This window comes from Coturnix japonica, chromosome 8 (assembly GCF_001577835.2).
Source record: "Coturnix japonica isolate 7356 chromosome 8, Coturnix japonica 2.1, whole genome shotgun sequence".
NCBI lineage: Eukaryota > Metazoa > Chordata > Aves > Galliformes > Phasianidae > Coturnix > Coturnix japonica.
The window spans coordinates 852,777-877,148 of record NC_029523.1 but is presented as its reverse complement, the minus strand read 5'-3'; the positions used below and the strand labels follow the sequence as shown (position 1 = coordinate 877,148).

General features: G+C 36.5%; 1 protein-coding gene across 12 annotated transcripts in view; it reads right to left on the bottom strand.

Moving 5' to 3' along the window:
- NTNG1 (netrin G1) overlaps positions 1 to 24,372 on the bottom strand; it is a 149,239-nt gene that overhangs the window by 27,957 nt on the left and 96,910 nt on the right. For 4 of the 12 annotated variants that reach the window (XM_032446167.1, XM_032446166.1, XM_032446168.1 and 1 more), the window contains exons 5-8: positions 18,358 to 18,384; positions 9,299 to 9,364; positions 7,544 to 7,603; positions 2,212 to 2,379 (exon numbers count right to left, since the gene is read on the bottom strand). In XM_032446167.1, the coding sequence (XP_032302058.1) occupies positions 2,212 to 2,379; positions 7,544 to 7,603; positions 9,299 to 9,364; positions 18,358 to 18,384 (321 nt within the window). The remainder of the gene's footprint in view (positions 1 to 2,211; positions 2,380 to 7,543; positions 7,604 to 9,298; positions 9,365 to 18,357; positions 18,385 to 24,372) is intronic. The other 8 variants (XM_015869499.2, XM_015869505.2, XM_015869501.2 and 5 more) reach the window with 4 other exon arrangements.

Sequence of the window (24,372 nt, the reverse complement as noted above, 5' to 3'; positions counted from 1 at the left end):
GCAAAACTGTGTTGATCCTGTAGTCATCTAGAATGGGAGCCCATGAGAATTTTGCTTGCTTACGGACTAGATGGACTTAATTCTGCTTTCTTTTCTGTTTTTTCTTTTTCTTTCTTTTTTTTTTTTTTTTTTTTTTTTTTTTTAAGACTCTTGATAAATGAAAGTTTATTTTATTTTACTTTCTTAGTGTCTGGGCCATTCTGATATGCACAGTACTAAGACATGCTAAATATATTACTTGCAAATTAATTAAAAATCTACTTAGTTTTTACCCCTGGTTTATTAACTTCCCAGCCTTAAGGATATCGCTACAGATGCTAACTTAGCACATGAAGTGTGCGTGGGAAAACAATTTACTGCATGAGCTGATGAAAAATCCCAGAGTATCATGCGTATTAGGCCTATTTAGACAGCTGAAATTATATAGCCCTGATGTCGTATCAATGCTGTCCCTCGTTTGCATCAAACAAATTTGAAGGACACTGCTTTTTACTGATAACATTTGAGTGGGTTAACATCCTCAGCACAGTCATATAAGAAATCATGACTTGCCTACTGAAGTTTATATTAGCTCAGACTAATTAATGTCAAAGGAGATCATGCATTTTCTGAATGTGTTGCCAAGCAAAGTTAAAAGAAGGACATGTGAAATGCAGTGCATGGATGCAGTCCAGGTGTTTATCACAAAATAAAATGTAAATCTGACAAACTGTAGACTGAAACAAATAATAGCAACCTACAAAATGTCTGGATTGAATCTCAGGAATGGATTATAAAGAACATTACAATGTCACTTATTCATCTGTAGCCTATTTTGGTATGAAAATCTTTCTTTTTTTTTTTTTTTTTCCCCCCTCTTTCTTTTTCTTTTCCTTCTTGGAGAGTGGAAAGAAAAACTAATCACGGTGGAAATTGGGAAAATGTTATTCTGATGCTTGTGTCTATAAGCAACTCTATACAATGAAATTGTCAGTCAGTTGTTTGAATAATGCCTTCTGTGGGGATGTGTTCACTACTGGATATTGTATGAAGCCAATAGCGAACCTTTTATTGACTGTCCTTGGTCTTCTCCTATTGTCCTATCATTTTCTATCTACTGACTTGAGGTGATAAGAGAACAACACGTATTCTTGTTGCGTGACATTTTTTGTACTATGCTATTTCTTAATTAGTTCTGACATTTGCTTTAATTCTGTATTTTGGATAGTTACATCAGATATTAGGTTTAGAATCCTGCTTTCATCTTGGTTTCCTATATTTAAATTGACATTATGTCAAAGTGGTCTGATAAATTCTAATCACATGGGCATAATTTCTGTTTCTTCTCGAAGGAGAGAGGAGTTGGCAGCTCATGAGTAGAATCTGGAGCTACATTTTCTTTTAAAATTTAGATTAATAAAAGATGGAGAAGAGAAGGCTCCAGGGAGACCTCTCTGTGGCCTTCCAGTACTTGAAGGGAGCATATAAACAGGAGGGGGAACAGCTGTTTATACGGGTGGATAGTGATAAGACAAGGTTGAATAGTTTTAAGCTCAGACAGGGGAGGTTTAGGTTAGATATTAGGAGACAGTTTTTCACATAGAGGGTGATGACGCACTGGAACAGGTTGCCCAGAGATGTTGTGGATGCCCCAACCCTGGAAGCATTCAAGGCAAGGCTGGATGTGGCTCTGGGTAGCCTGGCCTAGTGGTTGGTGACACTGCATGTGGCAGGGTGGTTGAAACTGGATGGTCTTTGAGATCCTTTTCAACCCAGGCCATTTTATGATTCTAAGAAAAGGGGTTAACAAACACCAAGCCCCATTTTCTGTTCATGTACCTGGCAACTTTTGTAGATCTTCTGCAAGTGTTCATGAATGTACTAATAATTTTTAAAGTTAGACTAGGAACAGGGATTTATGACCCAAAAGCTTCTGTTTTCACACACGTACAGCTCCCTGCTGCAGGGCAACACAGTCAGCTTCTTGGGGCTTCCTGGGAGAGTCTTCCCAGGGCCCTTAGGCAAGGGATTTCATCATCATGCAGAGATCCAAAATACTTCCTTGGGGCTACAATGAAAACTAAAGCAACAAGATGGAAAGTCTACACAGATGTTCTTATCCATTGAAAAAGCTCATTCTGGCTCAAGTAGCAATTAAGCAGCAGCAGTCCCTAGCAGCTGCCAGTAGCTGAAAAGGCACAGAAGAAAAGCCACAGTTACCCCGGGACTGACCTATGCACACATTTTCATCGTCCAGCTCTGCAGAAGCATTTCTGAAGTAGCCCAGCCTGCATAACTCACAGTGCTGACCTCTAGTGTTGTGCTTACAGCTCACGCAAATGACCGTATTGAGCAGCTCGATGTAACTGCACCGGTTGGAGTGCCCGAAGCATTCACAGTCTTTCAAGGAAGAACAGAAATGTATACAAAATGTATACAGCAGCAGAGTAATAGCACATTACATGCTCAGTAAAAATGAACTATGAGAAGAAGTATGAATGAATGGCACATATATGTTAATCAATGTAACATGGACAACAGCAGATGTTTATCTGCAATGGAAGTGAGGCTTGTTTCAGGCAGGTTAATGTGACCGACCATGGCATGACATCAAAGGCTGGCTGCTATTGGCAGACCTGATGGAACTGAAGCATTTGCAGTTGTAAACCTTTCAGGAGTACTGGAGGCTCAGTTTCTGCTGATAGAAATGCATGCCTTTTTTGCATATTTGAAATGAATATAAGTCAAGACACAGGAAAATCTTCCTCATTAAAAATACTGCATACAGAGGACGAAATTGTCAAACCTCAACACATTTAAATCTACAAAAGTTTTGTTTTGACATAAGTGGTGAGCATTTAAAACTAGTACTGAAATCAGCTCAGGGTACTGTAACTGGTCAGCACCTTGGGAAGGGACTGTTTTACTTAAAGAACACATAAATCTCGAGTTGACAGTTTTGGTGAGAACCTCCTAAAACAACTGAAACAGAGGAAAAAAAGGAAGAGAAGTATTATTTAAGAACCATTTCTGGCACATTTCTAAGGTAAGTGTTAACCCAGTTTTAGTTCAGACATGAGGAACAACTGGGTCAGAAAAGAGCTTGAAAACTCTGAAATGTGTACTGGATAGAAAGGATACATGGCTTATTGCAGCCATCTGAATTGCAGCTGGCATGACAGCCTCTTTGGAAAAATAAACAAACCTATGTTACATATAGAATACTACTGCCTCAGTATTTAATCACAAGCAATATGTGGTTTTACTCAGACAAAAGAAAATTAGGAAAGTATCAATATCATTACACAAGGCACAGCTGCGGTGTGTGTGGAAAGCCTGTGTAGGTCTGATTGCTCAGTTCTGAGTCTGAGCTCAGAATAAATGCAGGAAAGGTTATTAGGATGATCAGAGAAGTAGAGAGCCTATTTAAAAAGTGAAGACTATGATAATTTGATAAGTCTAGTCCAGGAAATAGAAGCTGGCATATTGCCAGGCTATAAATACATCAAGAAGATGGTCTATTATCATAAGTGAGTATCTGTGCTAATGGACAACACTGGCACAAGACCAACTGGCCATTGAGACACTACAGCTGTAAACTAGAAGATAGTATCCAGCCATTAGGGCACTGAGGTTCTCAAACACCCTTCCAATTTGTAGCAACACCACCGATGCTTTAGAGATGTAGCTTATTAAATTAGTAAAAAAAGACTATGGTATGTTTCTGTGCAATAATGGAAAGCTGGGTGCAGTGATGTGGAAGTACTTTGATGGCTTGAGGTTAACTTAACCTATAATTAGACAGTAGTTGTAGCAGAGGGTGTAAAATGATCATTTTTTATATACATGGCAGGGACCAGGTCCCTGTGACTTTTCTGAGGTGCACTGCTGATTGTGCTGGGCACATAATGAGTCCACAAGTTATTGGGGTAGTGTGTCTTAAACAATGTGTATGCATGTTTATTAAGAAACTGCTATACCAGTCCATGTTTATGAGTGCATTATGCACGCAATATGGATATACTTCTTTTGCTATTCGTCTGATCTAGCAGCCTGTAAATAGATTATATATTTTCTTTTACCTACAGCACTTAGTGTAACATGGATATCCATCTTTAGAACTGCCTTTCTGCTGCCAGGAAACGTTATTTCAATTTACATATATATATTCAGTTAACATATGCACATTCCCATTTTCTTTTATATAAAGCTGGTGAAGTAATGCTCACAGTTCATGTTAGCCTGATAATTTTGATCCCTGTAACTGCTGTGAAGTAAAAGACTTGGTGTACTAGTTTCAGTACGCTACCAGTAAACATAATTTGTCATATTTTATGATTCTTTGATAATCAAATTGGGAGGAAAAGTGTTAGAGTTTCTCCATTGCAACTGGTCAGTGAGATTCAGCATCTCGGCCAGCTGTCCATCTGCATTTCTCCCCTAGCTTATCTGTCTTACCTGAGTGAAAACTGCCCTTGTGAGGTAGAGGTATAATAGTGGAAGCTAGCACTATCAAACAGGACCACAGTCAAAATTTTTACAATGGTAAATTTTAGTGTGTTGAATTTATAAAATAAGAAAGACTGTTTGGAGATAAGCAATCTGATCATTTTGAATCTCACATTAAGAAGCAGTTCTGTAATTTCTGCTTTGACATAGCACCTGTCTTCTGCCCCCATCACACAGCTTGTTTTGGTGAGAAGATACTGTGCTGATCTGTTTGTCAGTCTTGTGGCTAAACATAAATCACGCTGCAGGTGAATTCAGACGAAGCAGTAACAGGCAGCAAAATAATAGTGCATTCTTATGTTACGAGACTATGTGGCAAAGTACCTGACAGTAAATCAGACTATGCTACCTCATCTTTTGTTTTTAAAATAGTAGAATGTTTTGTGAATGAATAACTGCACTATTTCCTCTCTGAAATTGATATGACCTTCAGCAATACTACACATAATTGGCTATTACAAAAACACACAAAAAAATTGCTGCACAAAAAATAATTCACTGCTATAGCAAAGCTTTCTCCAAGTTATGATCTTGACTGAAGAAGAATCTAATGATTCTGAAAGGCTCAGTTTGATGCACAAGTACACTCTTAAAAAAGACTCTGAAGGCCCTCTCAAGTTCCAATGCATTTTTTTCAATTTTTAGGGTGTATAATTAGTCCAGTTCTCTCTGATGACCTGTGATAGAATGTAATGGTTTAAACATCAGCAGAGGAAGTTCAGATTGGATATTGGGAAAAAGTTTTTCACTGAGAAAGGGTCAGGCAGTGGAACAAGTACCCCTGAAAAGTCCAAAGCTCATTGGTGTTCAAGAAATATTTTGACTGCTATCTAAGGTAAATGGTTTAAGTCTTAGGTTGCCCTATGTATAGTCAGGATTTTAACTCTGATTCTTGTGGGTCCCTTTCAACACAGGTGATTCTATGATTATTGTGGGTACTGCTCTTTTGTGTTGAAAACCACTAGAACCAGTCTTAATGCCGTTAAATGCCAGATGATAACCAATTTTTCCTAATTATTGCTTTTCTTCCATTTTGCTAATGCAATCAAATGAACTTATTTTGCTTGTTGCTATTGGCCCGCTCAGTGAATCGTCTATACATTTTTTCCAGGTCTATATATATATTAAAAAAAAAAAAAAAAAAGCAAAAAAGCAAAAGAATTTTCACCAGTGGTTACATAAAGTGCTTCCCTGAGCTACTCAGACATAACAACTAGAATTGTGTTAAGCATCATTGCATCTGATTACCTAATACCTGTCAATGCTGTATGGCCTTTATAGATTATAATGTTATTCCCCCCTACCAGTGCACAAAGACCAGAAAGTACATCTTAATGTTTTTAAGCATATGTCTCTGGTTAGCAGAACAGTAACGTTCACATGTTGGAAAAGCCATGCAATTGCTGAAAGAAGTGGAGGAAAAGTACCAAAATCAGGCTGAAAATGGTTTAACAAGATTGAAATGCCATGAACTTACACTGCTACAAAATACCGCTTTCAATTCCTAACTCTTTATGTCAGGAAAGGCACAGATAAACTAGAGGCAGTTTAAAGCTGTGTAACAATAAGGAGTAAATGAACTGGAAAGTGAAACCTCAAAGGAGAAGTAAAGCTAGCTAGGTGTGTTCAGTGCTAAGGAGAAAGGGATAAGAGAGAGCCATTTTAGATTTGATAATTATCTTTGGATGATTCAGGAATTCCTTTCCAATTCACAAAAGAACTGACTGTATGAGCCTTTACAGATGATTTTCAGTGCAGTGATTGTGATGTGACAACCCTGATCCTACTGAATAAAGCGTAAAATTAAATATTGAAGGATGCTCATGTAAAGGTTGAGTATGTCTTCCTATAAAATGAATACCCTGTTGCCTCCCCTCTGTTATAATGCTGCACATTTACATCTTTGAGATGATGTACTGTTGTGCTATTAGTCAGGACTGGGTTCAACTCAGGCTTCAGCTGGGACCAGTAAAACATGAAACGTCATCACATGAAACAATGGTAGACACACAGGTAAGGGAAGCACAGTTTTAAAACAGAAATTGATAATGCACAAGACAGCAATCAGTGTCATTTTCCAATTAAAATCACGGAAAAGTGTTTCAAGAAAAGTACATTGGGAGATCATTAAATTCTTTTTTTCTTTTTCATTGTCCAGTAACTCTGGTTTCCTCCTCTGTAATCTAGCAAAAGACAAAGGAGATTTTCTTGTGACCTTAGACATGACCTGCTATAAAACATACAGTTATCATAATCTCATCAAATGAGTCAAACTAAGTAGAAACATTTGCTGGTATCTCCAGTCCTTAGTGATGTGTATTTCGTAAATAGGGAGAAGCTCACAAATAGCTACAGAATGACAAAACATGTTTATATGTACTCTTTATAGATAAATAGATGAAGAAAACCAATGAAAATATCTCAGGGCTCAGACAGATTGATAAATATGCAAATCAAATAGGTTGCCTGTCTGCAACTGAGATAACATTGGCATCCTTCATTATGCCCACATAATGCCATTATTTTGATAAAACGCTGAAACATCAGTACAAAAAATAATGCCTGTACTTTCAATTTGCACACTGTTACAATAAAATGAAGATGTAAGACACACTTACAATGCATTAAAAGACATAACTACATATTCAACTCCATGGCACTTACAGATACTTCTTGATGATATTGACTTTTTAATGTATTGTTTCCCCTCAACTAACCTTTTTCTTTCCATTTTTATAATTTTTACAGATGGGTGAGGAAAGAAAATCTCTAAAAAACATTTCATTTCTAGTTAACAATCTGAATATTTTAATATTCCATTAGTTCAAATCCAAGTGTTACATCACCTTATACGTCAGCAGTGACTGTGTAAAAAGAATTATTATTTTTTTGTGTATGCCTTATGTTTATGTGACTTAATGTTTCTGTTGTCAATGAAGATGCCTCACCAGTTAAGCTGAAGGGTTCACTTCACAGATATTCCAGATTCATACAGTGCAATGTTTTCACGACACATAGCACTATGAAATCACTGTATGAATCCAAGAATTCCTACCTCTCTTGTGGTTTGCAACTTGAACAGAAGAAACAGTTGTCATAGATAATTTGGGAGCAACTGGATAGGTAATAAAATGAACAGTAAATTAGAAAAGATTTCATATAGGAATAAATCAAAAGATTAAAATAAACTATTTTGTTTCTTTACCATTTTAAATAACTTTAAAAATGGCTACTGTTTTATAAGGAAACCATGAAACTTACTGAAAATGTAATATAGACTACCAACTATTGAATCATTTGAGCTGTAGTATCCAAGATACAGAGAAAGTAATTCACATATGCACACTGGCAATTTTTTGCTAGATGTTGTGTGGTAACTAATACTAGTTCATGATCAAAGGCTATAAGGCAACCAGTGTGCCCTAAAAAGGGTTTTATGAAATTTACTTGCAAATATACTCTGGACTATTAGCATAAAGAAATTAATCATGATAAAATAATATTAGGTATAATTTTGAAATCATTCTCATTACACACTATAATTGACAGGTATTTAATTTCCAGTAAATATATAACACTGTAACAATGTACTGCAAGCATATAATCTAAATAGAAATGTTTTTAAGTTTTTGTGTTTTGTGTTCCATAACATAATATCAAAAATAATTCTACTAAAGCTGGCTCTTATTTACTGGGGAAGAAACAATGAGTAATCTTGTGCTGCTCGAGATGTATTGTGCAGTGAAGTTAGGTCTTAGATTACAAGTAGTATGAATGATTGAGCTATGATGTGTTATGAATAAGGCAGGCTTAGAGCAGAGGAGTAGACATCAACCTGTATTTTGTTTTGTTTGTTTAAGGAACACATGCAAAAACTTGCAGCCATTCTAAGATACTTTCCCAGCGGAATCCTCTTTTCTTTTTTTTTTGTTTCTTTTTTGTTTCTTTTTTGTTTGTTAGTTTAGTTGAGTGGCTATTTTCTATATCACCTTTTAATTAATTTCTTTCTCCATCAATATGTGCTACAGGCCAGAAAAGGCATCCTCTGAATTGTCAGAGCGAAATTTCTGCAGGGTTTTCTTGGGAGTGAATGGTTATCAGGGCAGTAAATAAGGATGAAAAAAGAAGGACCATTATATTTTTACACTGAATGATTGTTATGGAATGTGCAGCACAGCTGAATAAATCTTCAAATAACAAAGAATATTGCTTTTACTTTATTACTCATCTAAAAAACTCATTCTGTCACTTTCAGTGCTAATCATCACAGCAAAGTCTGTGAGTAATTTTTTTTGTGTGGAATTTGAATTGCATAGAACAGTCTATTCTGCAGAGACCATGCTTGCAGGCTGAATGGCATACAAGCTGAGAATTCCCAGCTTGCTTGTGAAAAGAAAGTGGAAACAAAATATAAATAAGTGTGTTTAAAGAAAACAATTGCAATCTTTCTCACTCAAAAAATCTGAAAACTTGTTCATAATACAGACTGCGCTGTTTATACAAGTCATACCATATTATTTAGGGGCTTCTGTACAACTTAACGTATCAGTACTTATAACCTGTGTGTCTACATTTCCAGAGTTTACGTATTGATGTGTGCATGATCTTATTGTTGAAAGATGCCCAATTCAGTTAAGGTTTCTTTGATGTTGAACTCTGTAGATATTTTCTCACAGAATATCATTACTCAGCACTAGAAAAAAAACAAGGAGTTGTATTACCATTGTTATTATTTTTGCTGCCATGTTGAGGGGCTCTTTGAAAGAAATTTGGTAAATTTTACACCACTAGGAATTTTACAGCATCCTACCTTGGTTTGGTTTAGAAACCTCAAGAGAAGAAATATTCGGCCATATCCTATCATACTTTGGAGGATCTGCATGCATCAGGAAAAATCAGGTTTTGTTATTTGCATCTGTGATATTGTTCTAAACAGGCAAGCATGTGGACAAAGACATAGATTACAAACATCCGTTACTGAACTATTCTAGGTTGCACTTGAACAGTACATGACTCCACACTGAACAAGAAAACAAGCAATTGATGACTCCCAAAACACCAAATGGACATAAAATACTGTGCATAACAATTTAGCTTCAGTGGTTCATAATATCATTGTTCATTGTGAGAAGATATTCAAGACCAAAGTAAGTGGTTCTAACACACAGAACAAAATAGAAGCATATTCTTTTCATCTGCACTGTAGAGATAAAATGAGAATATCAGACAAATATAGATTTCTTACCAAAGACACATATCTTACCATTGCATCCTGTTTTAGGGCCTTTTAAGTGAAACACATTTCTGTTAACAGAAGACATATTTTCCAGTACAGTGGACCCTTTCTTTGCTCTCATGTTGTTCGTGTGCAGTATTTATTTTGTATCACATCTAATATTTCACAGCTAAATCATGTTTTTGTGAAAATACAAAATGTCTAAGTGTCTTAAAGGCTCTAGAGTCATGTCACCTACATATAGAGGCATTTTGTCTCTCATGACAGGCATAAGATCTGTCTCTTTAGAGCTTCATTTACTGTAGTCAATGTGTTTTGGTGCTGAGGTAGGGTGGAATGATTACACTTAATGGTGCTGGCTGCTGGAGCTGAGAGCAAGTAAGGAGATGAGCTAATGGTAGAAGGGGAGAAAACTTCTTTGGACCCTGATGTGGGACATGGTCTTCTATATTCTGTTTCATTTTGTTTTATTTCTGTTCTTTTTGATCATTGACAGCTCCCATCTGCCTAGCTTTGGACACCAGATTCGGACGTTTTTATCTTCTGTGAGTACTGCAGCTGTTTCTTTTCTGAGCCTGAATAGAATTTTTCTTTATGGTCACATCAGCCTACACAGCAGTGATATAAATGGTGAGAGGGGAATTTATTTTTGCATACAAGGAATTCAGTTGTGTGGTATGTAGACTGCTTTTGTCACGTCTCTTTGGTATCAAGGATCTAGGCTGATAGGTCTTTTTTGAAGATAGTGTGTTTCATCGGTATATCAGATTTAGTGGAAGACGTAGTGAGAAGTGAAGAGAAAAAGACTGGGGCTTCAACCACCTGATCTAGTAGGAGGATGTGTTTTTTTATTACTGCATCTTCTGACCAGTTTGTCAAAGGTGAAGGGAGAATGGCTGGGTGTGAATGCATGTCCCACAAGTTTTCCTGTGAAGTGAGCAATTTAAGGAAAGGCTTGTACTGTGCTATTTACTGTTAGATAGTCTTTTGAAATTGAGTCAGTTAATATTTGATCTAAATATATTATCTCATCATATTCTTGAATTTTTTTGTTTTTTGTTTTGTCCTTATTACTAAAGATAATTCAAGTAAGGAAAACCGAGCTGATTTGGTAGTCTTAAGTCTTGACTGAAAACCTGCCTCTGCTAATCAGATCCACCAATTCACACACATAGGAAGTGCAAACACAGTAGTCAGTGCACAACAAAAGCTATCTAAAAGCCATACTTGAGGTGGCATGATAACCCTAGCACACAATTTGACTATAATGCTATGAATCTGCAAGCACCTTCTACCTCCTGAAACACTGAGTTGTTATGGTAAAGAAGTTTGAAATACATATAAATAAATTCTTTGGACAGTGAATTCACTGGTTAAGTTTTAGTTAAGTTTCAGGAATGCTCAGATTTGGCTTTAAAGCTTGAATGGACTGAACATTAGAGAATATGTATGAAAATCGGGAGCTAGAAAGGAAAAACAGTCTTTATTGATTACATTTTCTAAAATGATTTAGGTAGCACCAGAAATAAAAGTAACAGTTTCAAAACTTTGTAATGCCTTAGGACAAACCTTCTGATATACCTGTTACTTATTAAACTGTAGGTCCTATATATGAAATTATATCAGCTCTTATTCTGATAGTGATTTCCTCAAGGAATATCTAGTCTTGTCCAAATAAAATCATTACTTGTGTGACAGAAAATCAGTGTTATGTGTTTCTAAGTAATCCTATAAATTCTATAGATCCACGATTCTTTTTGCAAACTGCCTTGAAATGGAGACTGTGATTTGCTGAAATAATGAAAACTTCCCTGTCCTTTTAAATTAGACTATATTGAGCCCTGTTTCTTAATGGGCATACAAAACAGATGAGCATATGTACTGTGCCTAAGGATTAACAACTAAGAGTAATTATTATTAGTTATTAGCACTAATTGTAACCACCTTAGAAGGGCCTTTCTACTCTGTGCTCATAGCAAGGACAACTTCAGATGTTGTTTTTCAAGGTTGTATCAAGTTGAAATCATCTGCTGTCTGTAGTAGCTCTGGGCGGCTTGGTAGTGTGGTTAATGCACCAGGAGACAATGCTTCTTTTACTCACAATTAAATATATATAAATATATATATATATTTGCTAAGGAGAAGGTTTTTTTTCTTATGTCCACACTCATGGAATGTATTATCACCAAGATTACACATTTCCTGATAAAGGTCTTTTTACTTATCTTTCTAGCTCCCTCCTTCCCTCCTTGAATATGACATTAAATGCTTTATCTAAAAACATATGTGAGACTTCCAAGTCAGAGAATATCAACTGTCATTCCCACAAGTATGTTGGAGCGGATGAGTCATCCTTTGAACAGACATCAGTAACAATCATTTAGAAGCTAGTTATTCTTTTATTGCAACTTGTGAAAATATCTCTCGCCCTAAGTGATCACCACAAAACATTTTCTTTTTATAGAGAAGTTTACTACATAAACTATGCTATTCCAGAACATTTTGTTTGCACGATCTCTTCTGTAATTTAAGCCTTATTTTCCTGAATAATTAATGTTGGCCTAGGTATTCTAGAAGAAACATTAGAGAAATCTAGGATACTTTGCTGTTCAGTGTTCCATGGGAGGTACTCTAGATAAACAAATCTACAGAAATGTGAAAAAGTGCTTCTAAAAATAGATTTTTAGTGCATTGTTTAAAAGTAAAGGGCATTGTAGGCTCCTTAAATAGTAAAGGTATGTAAGATACGTGAATGAGTTGAAAATCAAGATACAGTGTTTTAAATTTGCATTGGAAATCTCTGCATTTTTAGTTCCTATTGTTTGAAAGCCAACTCTTGAAAAAAAAATATTTTGTGGAGAAAGGAAAAGCTAATGAATGCAGATTTATTATATATATGATCGTTTCCTCTGTCCATTCCCTTCTACCTTCTCTCAATGTTTTGGGTATAAATATATTAAATAAAGAAAACATATTTCAAGTATTCCCTGGAAGTGCAATCTGTACATCATGCCACATCGTGGCTTTGATTTAGGGAAATAACTGAAATGAAACAAGTCATTTCAGCCTAATTCCAGCCAGACAGCTGCACATGAAAAAACTTGTCATTTTGTTGGCAGAAATTAATCGGCTCTTTGTTTGTTTCTCACTTCAACTGAGTACTGAGCTGGCAGTAAAATTAAAATGCACTTCCACTGAGAGGGACTATCCTTCCTTAGGGATGCTGAACAAGGGCAGGTGATGGAGCATGTGAAGACTACATTGCTGCCTGAGCATCTGCACTCTGTATACTTTATTCTCCTAAAATGCTTAATCTGACTTGTCCACAAACAGTACGTTTATTGATTTACTGTGAGTAAATTTTAGCAAGTAGTAAGTAATGCTCACTCTGTGGTTAGACAAAGAGAACTTGTGTTTCCTACTTATTCACATTATAAAGAATCATAGTGAGGGAGACTAGTTATGTTTAAGTTTAGTCTCTTAAAAATTTGGCTTAAAACACATAAGAGTAATTAGAAAAAAAATCAAGTTTAGTGATTCCAGTAGAAGTTGTTGAAAACTGGCCTTGCCATTGCCTATTTTAAACAATGAGTAGCTGAGAGTTAAGATGTCTTTATCCAGAAAATCAGCATCTTCTGAGCACAGTGGTAGATCTATGACAGTGGTTTTAGGCTTAATACTAAAGAAAAATGATTGAGAATAATTAAAAATAACGTTTGTATCAGATCAGTGGCAACAGAGATTTTTTAACTGCTGGCATAATTGAATGTTCAAATCAGATGATATACCGTCACTTCTGCAAAGATCGTGTGATGATTATTACACCGTTTCTAGGTCTGCTTGAAGCCACAATAACGTAACTCGTGAAAAAAAACTTTTCTCTCTCTCTCTCTCCTTTTTTTTTTTTTTTTTAATAAATCATGCACTGATCTTATTAAGTCGTAAAATAAATTCTGGGCCAATTTTAGGCAATCTTTTTGGAGCAATGTAGGAAGTTTCATACCTGTTCCTTTGAAGAAAGGAGAATTCTGCATAAATGTGAAGATTTGGTTGTTTTTATGGCAGCTCCTCAGCCATAACATATTTTACAACTGTTGGAATAATTTAAATGCAATTAGTTTTCTATGCATCCAGTTGTTTCAGAGTAAAAGAAAACGATCTTTTTAGAGGCTTTAAAAATCCAGTGATCCAGTTCTGGAAAATTTTGGAGCTGCTCTCAGAAAAAAAGAAAATCCACTGCTTTTAACTAAGGTAAAATATAGTTATTCTTGCACTAATGAGATTGGAAGGACTATTCTTCAATTGTAAGTATTTGTAGTGTTTGCAAAAATATTCGCAATATTATTATTATTATTATTGTTTGTTCTGCTTTTATCCTACAGTGGTGCTGGAATTCATTGGTAGACTGAGACTACTGTACTGTCATTCACAACTGATGAAAAACAGCAAACCAAGACCTATTTTAAAAAAAATCAGAATGCTGAATGATGAAGATGCTTCACAGGATGAAGAATGAGAAAGAATATAGAACTGGCACTGGCTACTTCTAATGGGTTGGAGAGAATGGCTCTTCTTATCTGTTAAAATTGGTGGATCTGGCAAATCAAGCAAACTAAACTAAAAACTCTCCCAAATTCCAGCCCAGCAGTTTATCAGTGCTTCCTTGAGGATTACATTGTAAATCACTCCACAAAGAGTGGGATTCTGTTCAGCACTGTTACGTAGAAGAACAATGGTGTTCTCATGAATCCTACCAGGTAAATAAACTCAGAATTTCTTTGACTTAGTACAATTTACTGAAATATATATATTTCAGCTTTGTAAAGGTTTTATATAAAAAGCCTAACTGTTAAGCTTGAGAAATTCTGTGCACTTCGAGTTATTAAGAGTAACAGTGGGAAAACAAATACTGTCTTTCTGTAGTTGATTATTCAGATAAGGTGACTTCGTTAGACCAGGTCTCTGATTAACAGTATTATTTATTAAAAAGTCAGGTTTCCTTAAAACTGAATCAAAATGGGAATATTTTGCTAATGTATCCAAAACAACACAATTACAATCTGAAAACTATTTAAAAGATTTTGAAAAGAGATCTTCATGATCTCTTAGCCATTCAGTTCTCTCTTTAAAACTTGCTCTCAACTAACTACAAGTAAATACAACCCAGTTATGCATATTTAAATCCTACATACACAATCTAGTCCAGAGTTGGCACTGTAATAACTCTGACCCCATTCTAAGTTTAGTGAGAGAAGATCTTGACTGGTGCAAGGGAATGAAATCAGGTTCAAAACACTTCCAGTGTAGTTTTAAAAAAATAAGATTTCTAGTATTTGCTCTCACAACTTTATAATATTTATATTTCTCACTTCAAAATGTCACAATAAATATTTAAAACAAAAAAAGTTACTCTCATCCAAACACTATTTTAAATGCAGGAAGATATCCACCAGATCTTTCAAGGTTAAGAAACCAATAAAAATAAGAGTGCCCATTCAAGGTTTATTTCATTCTGTTTTATACTGATTATCATTCCAAAAAAAGCTCTCTTAATTTGAAATTGGCTGTAAAGAATAACAAAAATATAGAGAACAAAGCAGAAAATAGCATTTGAATATCTTGATTCCACCTTGCACTTGGGTGCACGGTCTGTCTCTAAACTCTGACTCATTTGCCACCAGCAGGTTTTAAGGTGATAATCACCCACACAGAGCTATTTGCACATCAGGTCTATCTTATTCCGTATCTAATTATACCCTTTGTAACAAACTGTTTAGCATAATTAGCAGTGTTATGCTTTACAGGAATAAAGATAGAAGTTATAGGTTAGAAGATTCAGGTTTCTGAAGGCATACATGTACAAACTAGTTATTTTTGTATGTGGTCACAATAACAAATATTTTGATGCATCGGTCTATGTAAAATTATACAATGATTATTGTAAAGTAATGCAGTTTTCAGAATGTTCAACTGTTATATGTAAGTACCACTAATCATGAATTTTACATCTATGAAATGGTTTTGGGACTCATTAATTGCTAATGCTCTCACCAAATTTCTTTGCAGATATGGTTGAAAAATGCTGAAAGGGACAGCGTTGGAATCAAGAATGCTGGAAGTGACTGGAAACCTATTATTCAAGTGATAGACAGCAGCAGGTACAAATGACCTTAATGGGAAAGCTCGGAATTATTTATTTATTTTCTAGATGATCAGAAAGGATGTTTACTTAATGACCACTCTTTCTTTGTACTCAAACTAATGATAAACTGCTTTAACACAAGATGATTGAATTATGAAAGAAATAGAGTATTATGTGTACATGTGCACACAGTAAAATACATCTTAGTTTTCTTTGGGGATACTTTCATTGGGGTCATCAGAGTGTTTAATGAACATTGGTTGCAGTGGCACCTGATTTCTTTGCTGGCACGTTGGTTTACTTTTGTTCCCTCCCTCCTGTCCCCTTCTAATGTACTTGAAAAAGCCTGAAGAACACAAAATGCAGTATCCCCACAGGTAGTGTTTGCTGTCAGGCAAAATAAAATCCAAATGGTATCTCCTGAGAATAAACTCCTGTCCCCAGCTGGGGAGGAACTCTGCTGTTTTGAACACAAGCATAGCATAGACAAAAGAAGTAGTAATGCAGAATCCATTAAAGCAGCCACAACTACTGAATCTTTTTCAATCTTATGTATTAATTGTAATTCTGTTAAATTCTCTTAGAGACAAGAATATATTTATGGGTTCTACCCTCGTTTAACAGATAATTCTGTTGGTTCTATTCTGTAGTAAAGATGGTCAGAACATTGTGCAAGTAGAGCTGTTTTTCCTCTGAGCTATTTAAGAAAAGCATGAAAAAAAAAAAAAAACACAACAAAAACTCCAAGATATTTACAGCACATTTAAGATAAAGCATAAGCTTGCACTATTTTTTCAATTTCCTATAGAATGTTAAACAGATTTTTCTCCATTTTTAATAGATAAGCAGTACTATTGAACCCATTGTAGAACACAAAGAGGTCAACGTTGCATCCTTTCAGGTCACCATTGCTTAAAAGGTATTTGAGTTTCCCTATTAAGTTTTCAAAGGCCAACATCTGCTGATGCTCAGGAATGGTAGATGTGGTGACAAAGGCTGTATGAAGCGTGAAGTGAAAACACAAGTATATAGTCCATGCAGCACGGCACTAAGAAAACACAGCACAACCATGCTTCAAAGACCTATTTTCCCATTCATCCATGTCTGTTATTAAAGGCAGGGTACTTCTGACAATGCCAATATAAGCTTACTCTTCTCTTGCATGTAGTTCTATTTTTTGGGTTTCCATTTATTTATTTATTTATTGTGTTATAAAATAGATGTATAAACGCATGGTTTTAAAATAGCATATCACTATCCATTTCCAGACATGAAAACGTCAAAGGAGATATTGAAGCAGGAAAATTACATTATTCAAATTGAAGGCTTTCAGTTCCAGGTTATTGTCATTGATGCTGTTTCAATATTTAAAGCTACAAAACAGATGCCATGGCATTCGGCTGTTAACACTGTTCTTATTTACGAGGAGGCTAGTTTTGATATTTAGCTTGCTGCCTAGAGTTTAGCAAATCAGTGCTATTCATGAGCTTCCACAAACTGAGCTGATTTATAAATTGGCAGACCTGACTATGCATCATAAGAAGTGAGGCAGTTTTATCCAAATTATTCGAAGCTTTTCAGCTGGATATCAGGTATGGCAAATTGTATTTTACTATGGTGATATTTTATCATTGCGATCATCCTGCATCTCATAGAAGTTGCATCTAAGGTTTCTGCAAAGCTGAGGCTGTGGGGAATATTCTTTCAGTCAGCCACAGCATGATAGATTTCTAGCCCTGCACTCTATTTGTAAGCAGCTGACATGCCTTGACTGTGTGCACTTGTCTGCTGTGGAACTCAGCTGAGACACAGAGCTCAGTTATTATGTTCTTCCTTTGTTTAAGTGTTCTGACATGATTAATCTGCTACTTGATGCGCTCATTCTTCACATTACAACATTATGATTTTATCATAGTTTTGGTGTGATATTTTGAAGCTTCATATGCACACAGAAAAGCAGGATTATTTTTTACAAGGAGCACAGTTCTTTTTGTTCTGTGCAGAAAAGCCCAGCTCAAAGGCCACTGGTGGTAATGCAAAGATTTAAACAGATGCACCGCAGTTACTAAGCTACTGCACAAAAATAAGAAGTATTTTTACAAATCTTCTATTCTCACTTTGAATTTACATACGAGCACTTAAAAATTAATTGTCCTATACTTCCCTGTTACTAGTAAAGAGTTTTACAAAGTACACTAAAGAAATATGTCCTGTGGAACTTTTAATTCTCTCTATCGTTTTTACAGTACTCATCTTTCATCTGCTGACAAGAATGCACCTGAAAATCTGTGCTTGAAGGCAGATGTGTTGTCAGGAGTGACAATCTCTCTGACCATATAATACAGTTACATGTTAATGTAAGCCAGTACATAACCCCTTCACTGTAGAGCACATTTTAGATAAGCATCATCTGCAACAGAGAGGGATGTTGGGAAACTAGATCCAAGAAGCTGAATGAAAATGCAAAACAATACTGTGTCTTTTTACTTACTACCAATACTGGAAATACTGGGTATACCTGTAGAGAAAGAAAACAATAAAAAGACATTGTTAGCTGTTTACTGTAGTTGGCAGCACTATTACATCTAAAAAAAGTCTCCTCATTTTCAGAATATTGTATCAATAAATAGTTCCAAGCAATTGCCAGCATTTATCCAGACCTTTCTAAATGCAGAGTCTTTAGATTTTTCAGTATGAGACTGTGGGGACCACTAAAATGTATTGACAGATGGGTATTTCTGGGACCAATACCAGATCTCTGAACTTCATGAATTTGTTCAGAACAGTTTCGTATTTGAACTATCCAGCCATTAGTTTTAATGCTCTAGATAAAAATATAACTCATGCATGTATTATGTAGATCTAGGGGAAAAAAAATGAACCAAAGGATAGATGTATTGCTAACTGCTTTGGCCAGCTGCTTAAATCAGTTGATAGCTTCTGTTGCATTGACTGTACATAGCTGTTTTTTTTCATCCTTTACCTGATGGTTACCTAAATTAAGTTAAGGAAAAGGAATATAATTGAGCAAAACAATCTAATGCATTAGGTTTGCCATATTGACTAAGCCTCTCATTGATTTCTTTTCCTGCTTTCATTTCAGTTTCTGAGATTAACTAATGCAGGGAAACCATTCGAGAGGCAGGTGAGATTTACCAGAAGAGGTGGGGCTGCTGAGGAGTAAAGCTTCTCTGCTAAATTAGCAACGTGGGATCTCCAGTTGCCTGATGCAGTTCTGACAGGTAGCCTGTGGTCATGTCTGCTCTGACCGGTGCTCTTTTTCATGTACAAAACTGTAAACACAAAATCTTTTCTGAAATGCCATTTTCTTTATATTGAGTGGTATCGATTATAGGACTATTGCTAGTTTCCAGCGTTAAACTGCAGATCAGTAATTAAATTCTGAATATTTGCATCCTCTCAGTTAAATACGGTTTTCTTACTATAAGTTTTATTGACTTTAATAGCATGTGTTTTACTGCAGAAACCTTGTTCTCCATTAAACATCTGCTATACTACTTTCAAAATCCATCTTGACTTTCTGTCTTACTCGGAGATCTTATGGGCTACTCTCCAACGAAGCAAGCTGGAGTGAAGGAATGTTTTCATGATAAATGACTTTCAGTGTAAGTGTGGTGGTAGAATCAATTAGGGATCGTTCCTAAATTCTGGCTTGGCAAGAAGAAAGCTGAAGTAATTAGGTGTACAGAATGGTGACCTTAAACAGGTATGGCAATGCTGGAGCAAGAGCCAGAAAGGCTGCCCTACTTTCACATCATATGTGGGAACTGGGACCTGCAGAGGGCCAGACCCTGCACTCAGGGAACCCCTTCTGAATGAAACTTTCATTCAGACATCGTTACCAAGCTTTATTTTTTGCTGAAATTAGCACATATGTGTATGTATATACTTAACGCAGTTAAGTGTTAAAAGCTAAATAAGAATATGATCATAATAGAACATATTTTTTGTTCTAACCATTATAAAAGAACTAAGTTCACTATGTACCTTTAAATTAGAATAGGTTAATGTAAGAGAACTTCTATCCCCTTGCCTTAAAAGTAAAAAAAGGCAGTCCTTTTTCTATTTTTTTCCCCCAAAGTTTCAATAGAAGTTTGTTTCCTTTTCTTGCAAGTCATTATAGATGTTTTAAATTAGCAGTACTCATTTTCCTTTATACACTGATGGAAACTGCAAAAGTATTAGATAAAGTACAGATCCTGTGTTCTCACACTCACACTTCCACTGTGAAACTGTATTTGTATTTCCTTTGGTATACGCCCCCACCTCAAACCTCCTTTTTCTCCTACACATACACACAAATATCCTTTCCTTTCTGTCCTTAACAGATTGTAGCAAAGGGAGAGGCTTTCCTGCAAGTCTGATCTCCTCTTTTTATTCTGTTTCACAAATTCATAGTGATAAATGCTTCCTGGGCAGAGAATAATGAGAATAAAAAAACCCACTTGCCTGAAGGGCTCCAAATTAAACTTGCAAAGTTGTCTTTTGGTTCTGTTTGAAAAGCACTTTTGCTCTTTCCATAGTTTCTATATTTGTGTGATATTTGTAATACCAGTTACCCTACATGTGGTGACCGTGTTAAGAGCGTTCTACTTTATACCCTTTCTGCTAAAGAGAGTGAGAATGGCACTTCTGGGTTTGTCTAGAAAAGAGGTGATTGCGTAGGGCCGTGAGACAGGATCTATTAACACTACTTAAAAGCTGAAGTGCACATACGATGGGAAATATATTCTTAGTAGTGGTGCTCTGGGAAGATCTGGACTTGCATATTGAGACCAGCTCTGGCACAGCAGAGCTTAGTGAGGTGCAGCAGGTGCTCCTATCACCAGTCCTGAGTTGTGAATGCAGGCCATGTTGGGGCTGCAGCATGGTGGGGAGGCAGATGCTGGGAGCTGGGCAGAATGTTGTCCCTTGGAATGGTGGGTGCCCATCAGCCTTGTGGCAAGATAGATCAACCAATCACAACTCTCTTCCGCTAAATTAATAAAATCAAGTGACTGCATATATAAATATTGAGTTGTTAAACCAAAGCAATGTTCAGTCTAAGTTCTTCCACTTGGAATCACTGGGATGGTTATGCATTGTAATGGGGGGCCTTGTACTTAGGAAAGAGCCAGGATAGCTCCTGCTCCCCAAATGGTGAACACTGCAGAAGTTTCTGACCCTATTTACTATTTTTGACTTGACTTGAGTGTGGTGGTTTGATATACTGCATGTTCACTGCAAGTGCATCTAAATATGCACACATTACGAGAGGAGTGCTTTCCTTGCATATGGTCTTCTGCATCTGCCTTGTAATCTTGTTTCCCATTATCAGGAGATAAGTTGTTTTAGCGACTACATACTGTGTAGCTGAGTATTGTGAATGGGGAAAAAAAAACCTCCAGAAATTGGATGCTTGCAAAGGAAGCAGGTTTTAGATTTCTTGTACAGATTGTGTCAGTATGGAATGCATAACACAAAGGAATGGCATCAAGCTTTCAGTGAGAAGGGCCATGCTGCAGCTTGCAGTCTCAGAGCAGGCCATACGCTGCAAGCCCCTCTTGTTGCCCTGACCGTCAATGTGTTTGCATGCTTCCTGCCAGAAGAGCAGGTAATGCAGTCTGGTTGTTTGTCCTCCTGGGCTCGGAGAGCATTTGGGATGGAGGAATTATTTTGGCAACTCAATCTTGGCTACTGTCTTTCTCTTGGGCTTCTCTGCCTTTGCTATCACAAGGCTGGATGTACACCTGCCATGTGATGGGGAGTCAGGGACAGGCTCCTGCTGCTATCAGAGCACTACACCTGTCTTGCAGCTCACGTATTCAGGGAGCCAGTGTCACCCAAAATTATCCAGGTGAGGTGAACGCAGCCTAGAGATTGAGAATTTAGACTATATCTTACGAAGGTATGAGAAAATACAAGAACAGATAATGCAGTGCAGTTTTGGACTCTTTAATTGCTGATGAAAGTTGTGTGAGATCTTTTCTGACAAAAGAGATTTCCTTATAATTGCACTCTACACATCATATTTTGATTGAAAGGTGCAAAATTTAGAGCTGAACCCCACAGCAAAGAGTCAGAGCAGGCCTGCCACATCTGATCTGTTTTTCTGAGACAGATGTGCTGCAGCATGACAGCACTCCTCACAGAGTCTTTTCCCCTTCCTAAATTCTCCACTGAGGTGTGATCACAATATCAGATCATCAGTATCAATTTTAAAGGTTCAGAATTCTATAGTAATTTAAAGTTCTGAGAAGCTGGAGAAACCTAGCATCTCATAATGCCTTCATCAAAGCAAGCGATTACAATGATCAGAGAAGTAAACTTTTCGTGTTCTGTCGAATTGTGTTCAGGCAAAGGACAACACACTGTGAAAGACATAATTCATAGGAAGTTTTGCATGTGTTTTGTTGTGACAGCCTTAGAATTCCTGCTACTGCTAATTTTGCAGTTACTCATTCTGTAAAGATTGAAAAGACTAACAGAATTGGAGCTGGAAAGCTGCCTGTTGCATCAGAGAATGGGACCCTTAGAAAATGAGACTGTATCAATGATGTGAGCCTGACCTGAAAAGACAATTGACTGCATGATCTTTTCAGGCATAGGGATTCCTGCTACATGGATTCCTCAGTAACAAGCCTGCCATCACACAACCTCCTCGACAATTTAATTTATGCTGGTCCTTCAAGATGGCTTTGTGTCATCAAATATTCATGGGGAAAAAAACGAACACAGATGAGGGTAATCAGTGCAATACTTTAAGTACCATTACTTTTAGCCCAAACTGTTTCTGTGGCAGCTGTGCTGCAGTGATGCCTCATAAGTCTTTTCCTGTTCAGGGAGGATTAGGGCTGTGCTGCTGAGACAGAGGCTGTTCTGTCAGAGGGGAACCTGCTGCAGAAGAAATTCTGTTAACTGATTGAGACTATCTGCCTAACTGCTGACTGAAAAATCCACCAGTGTTCCTTGTGTCCTGGTCAATCCTTTGTTTCATGTCGAACTACGAATTAGCAAAGTCAGGTAGCAGCTGGGAGGCATTTTTTAGCTGAGTGTCAAGCATTTCTGGTACAGGTTATTGGCTGTGGAGGACTGACAAAAAAGCAAGCAGGCTTTGATGGATGGGAGCCCAGCACAGTCTCGGACAGCTCTGTTTGATGGAGCAAAGAACATAAGTGCCAGAGATGATCTAAACAACAGAAGGAAGAAAAGGACTGGTGCTGTCAGACACATATGACTGCTGAGAGAAAAGCTATCTTGTAATACCAAGTACTGAGAAATTCAATAAGTTCACTTTGAGTGTCGAAACATATTGCAGAACAAACTATTTGCAGAATGTGGCAGCACAAGGGAATAAATGTAATCACAAAATAGTCAATAAGGTAGAGTGAAAATATAAAATAGACGCTATGCAATAGTACTGGTATATAGCAAAGAATTTGATGACTCAAACAAAGCAGGGAAAAATGCTTTGCATTCTCCTAAAAAATTTACATTCAATAAAAATGAGAAGGATACGGGTTATCAGCTTTATATCAAGGTTTAGATTATGAGTGGAATATAGCCTAGAATGCTCTTGTGTTTCATGGTCTGTAGCTTGAATAGGTATGAACAAGCCTCATTGGCTACCAAAATGGCAGAATCAGGACAGTGGAAACTATGTCGATTCCTGTTTGGAAAGATTTTGAAACATTCCTTAGGCTTCTTGTTGAATTGAATCAAATTCCCCAATATCAGAGAATGTCCAGAGAAATCTTTATTTTCATTTATACACTTACATTTTAACTATATCTTATTTAAGCACTCATACAAAACAAAAATGCTACAAATCCATTCCAAATGAAAAATATTTTGTCCTAGATGGAAAAGGCAGATTCTGAAAATTGGAAGGGAGGAAAAGAATCAAAGGACACTGCTGTAATGGAGGATCAATTATTGTATCCCTAAGGAATATAAGTACCACACCAAGGAAGGTTTAGAGCGAAGCCAGAGAAGTAAGTTAATTCTACCAATGTGTTTGCCAAAAGGTTCACAGAATGTACGGCTATCTAAGGAGAGTATGGCATTAGGGCGATGTCGACTATCACCTGATGGAGATGGTGAAACAAACTCAACAGTGTAAGTCAAATTACATTGGCCCTGTAGAGAGATTATAGAATAATGCAAAAATTCATATGCTACAACTCATGCTGGGAGTGACAATGAAATGAAGTTTTTATGTACCACAAATGCTTGCTGCTTGTAGCAAATAATCAGACAACCTACAAGAAGAGAAACTTATTTAGTTCTTATTAGTGCATAGGACCTGATTCAAGAAGCAGTTATCAGAGAACCACTTGTGGAATGAAGGGCAACAGACTTCTTGAGAGGAAAAAGGAAAAAATATCAAGTCTAGAAATACTGAACTTTCAGAGAGAGTAGATAAAAAATAGGAAGCTAGTTAAAAGGAAAGCAAAAAGAAGCCAAACAAATCTAATGCAGACAAGGGAGACGTGTAAAAATGTAT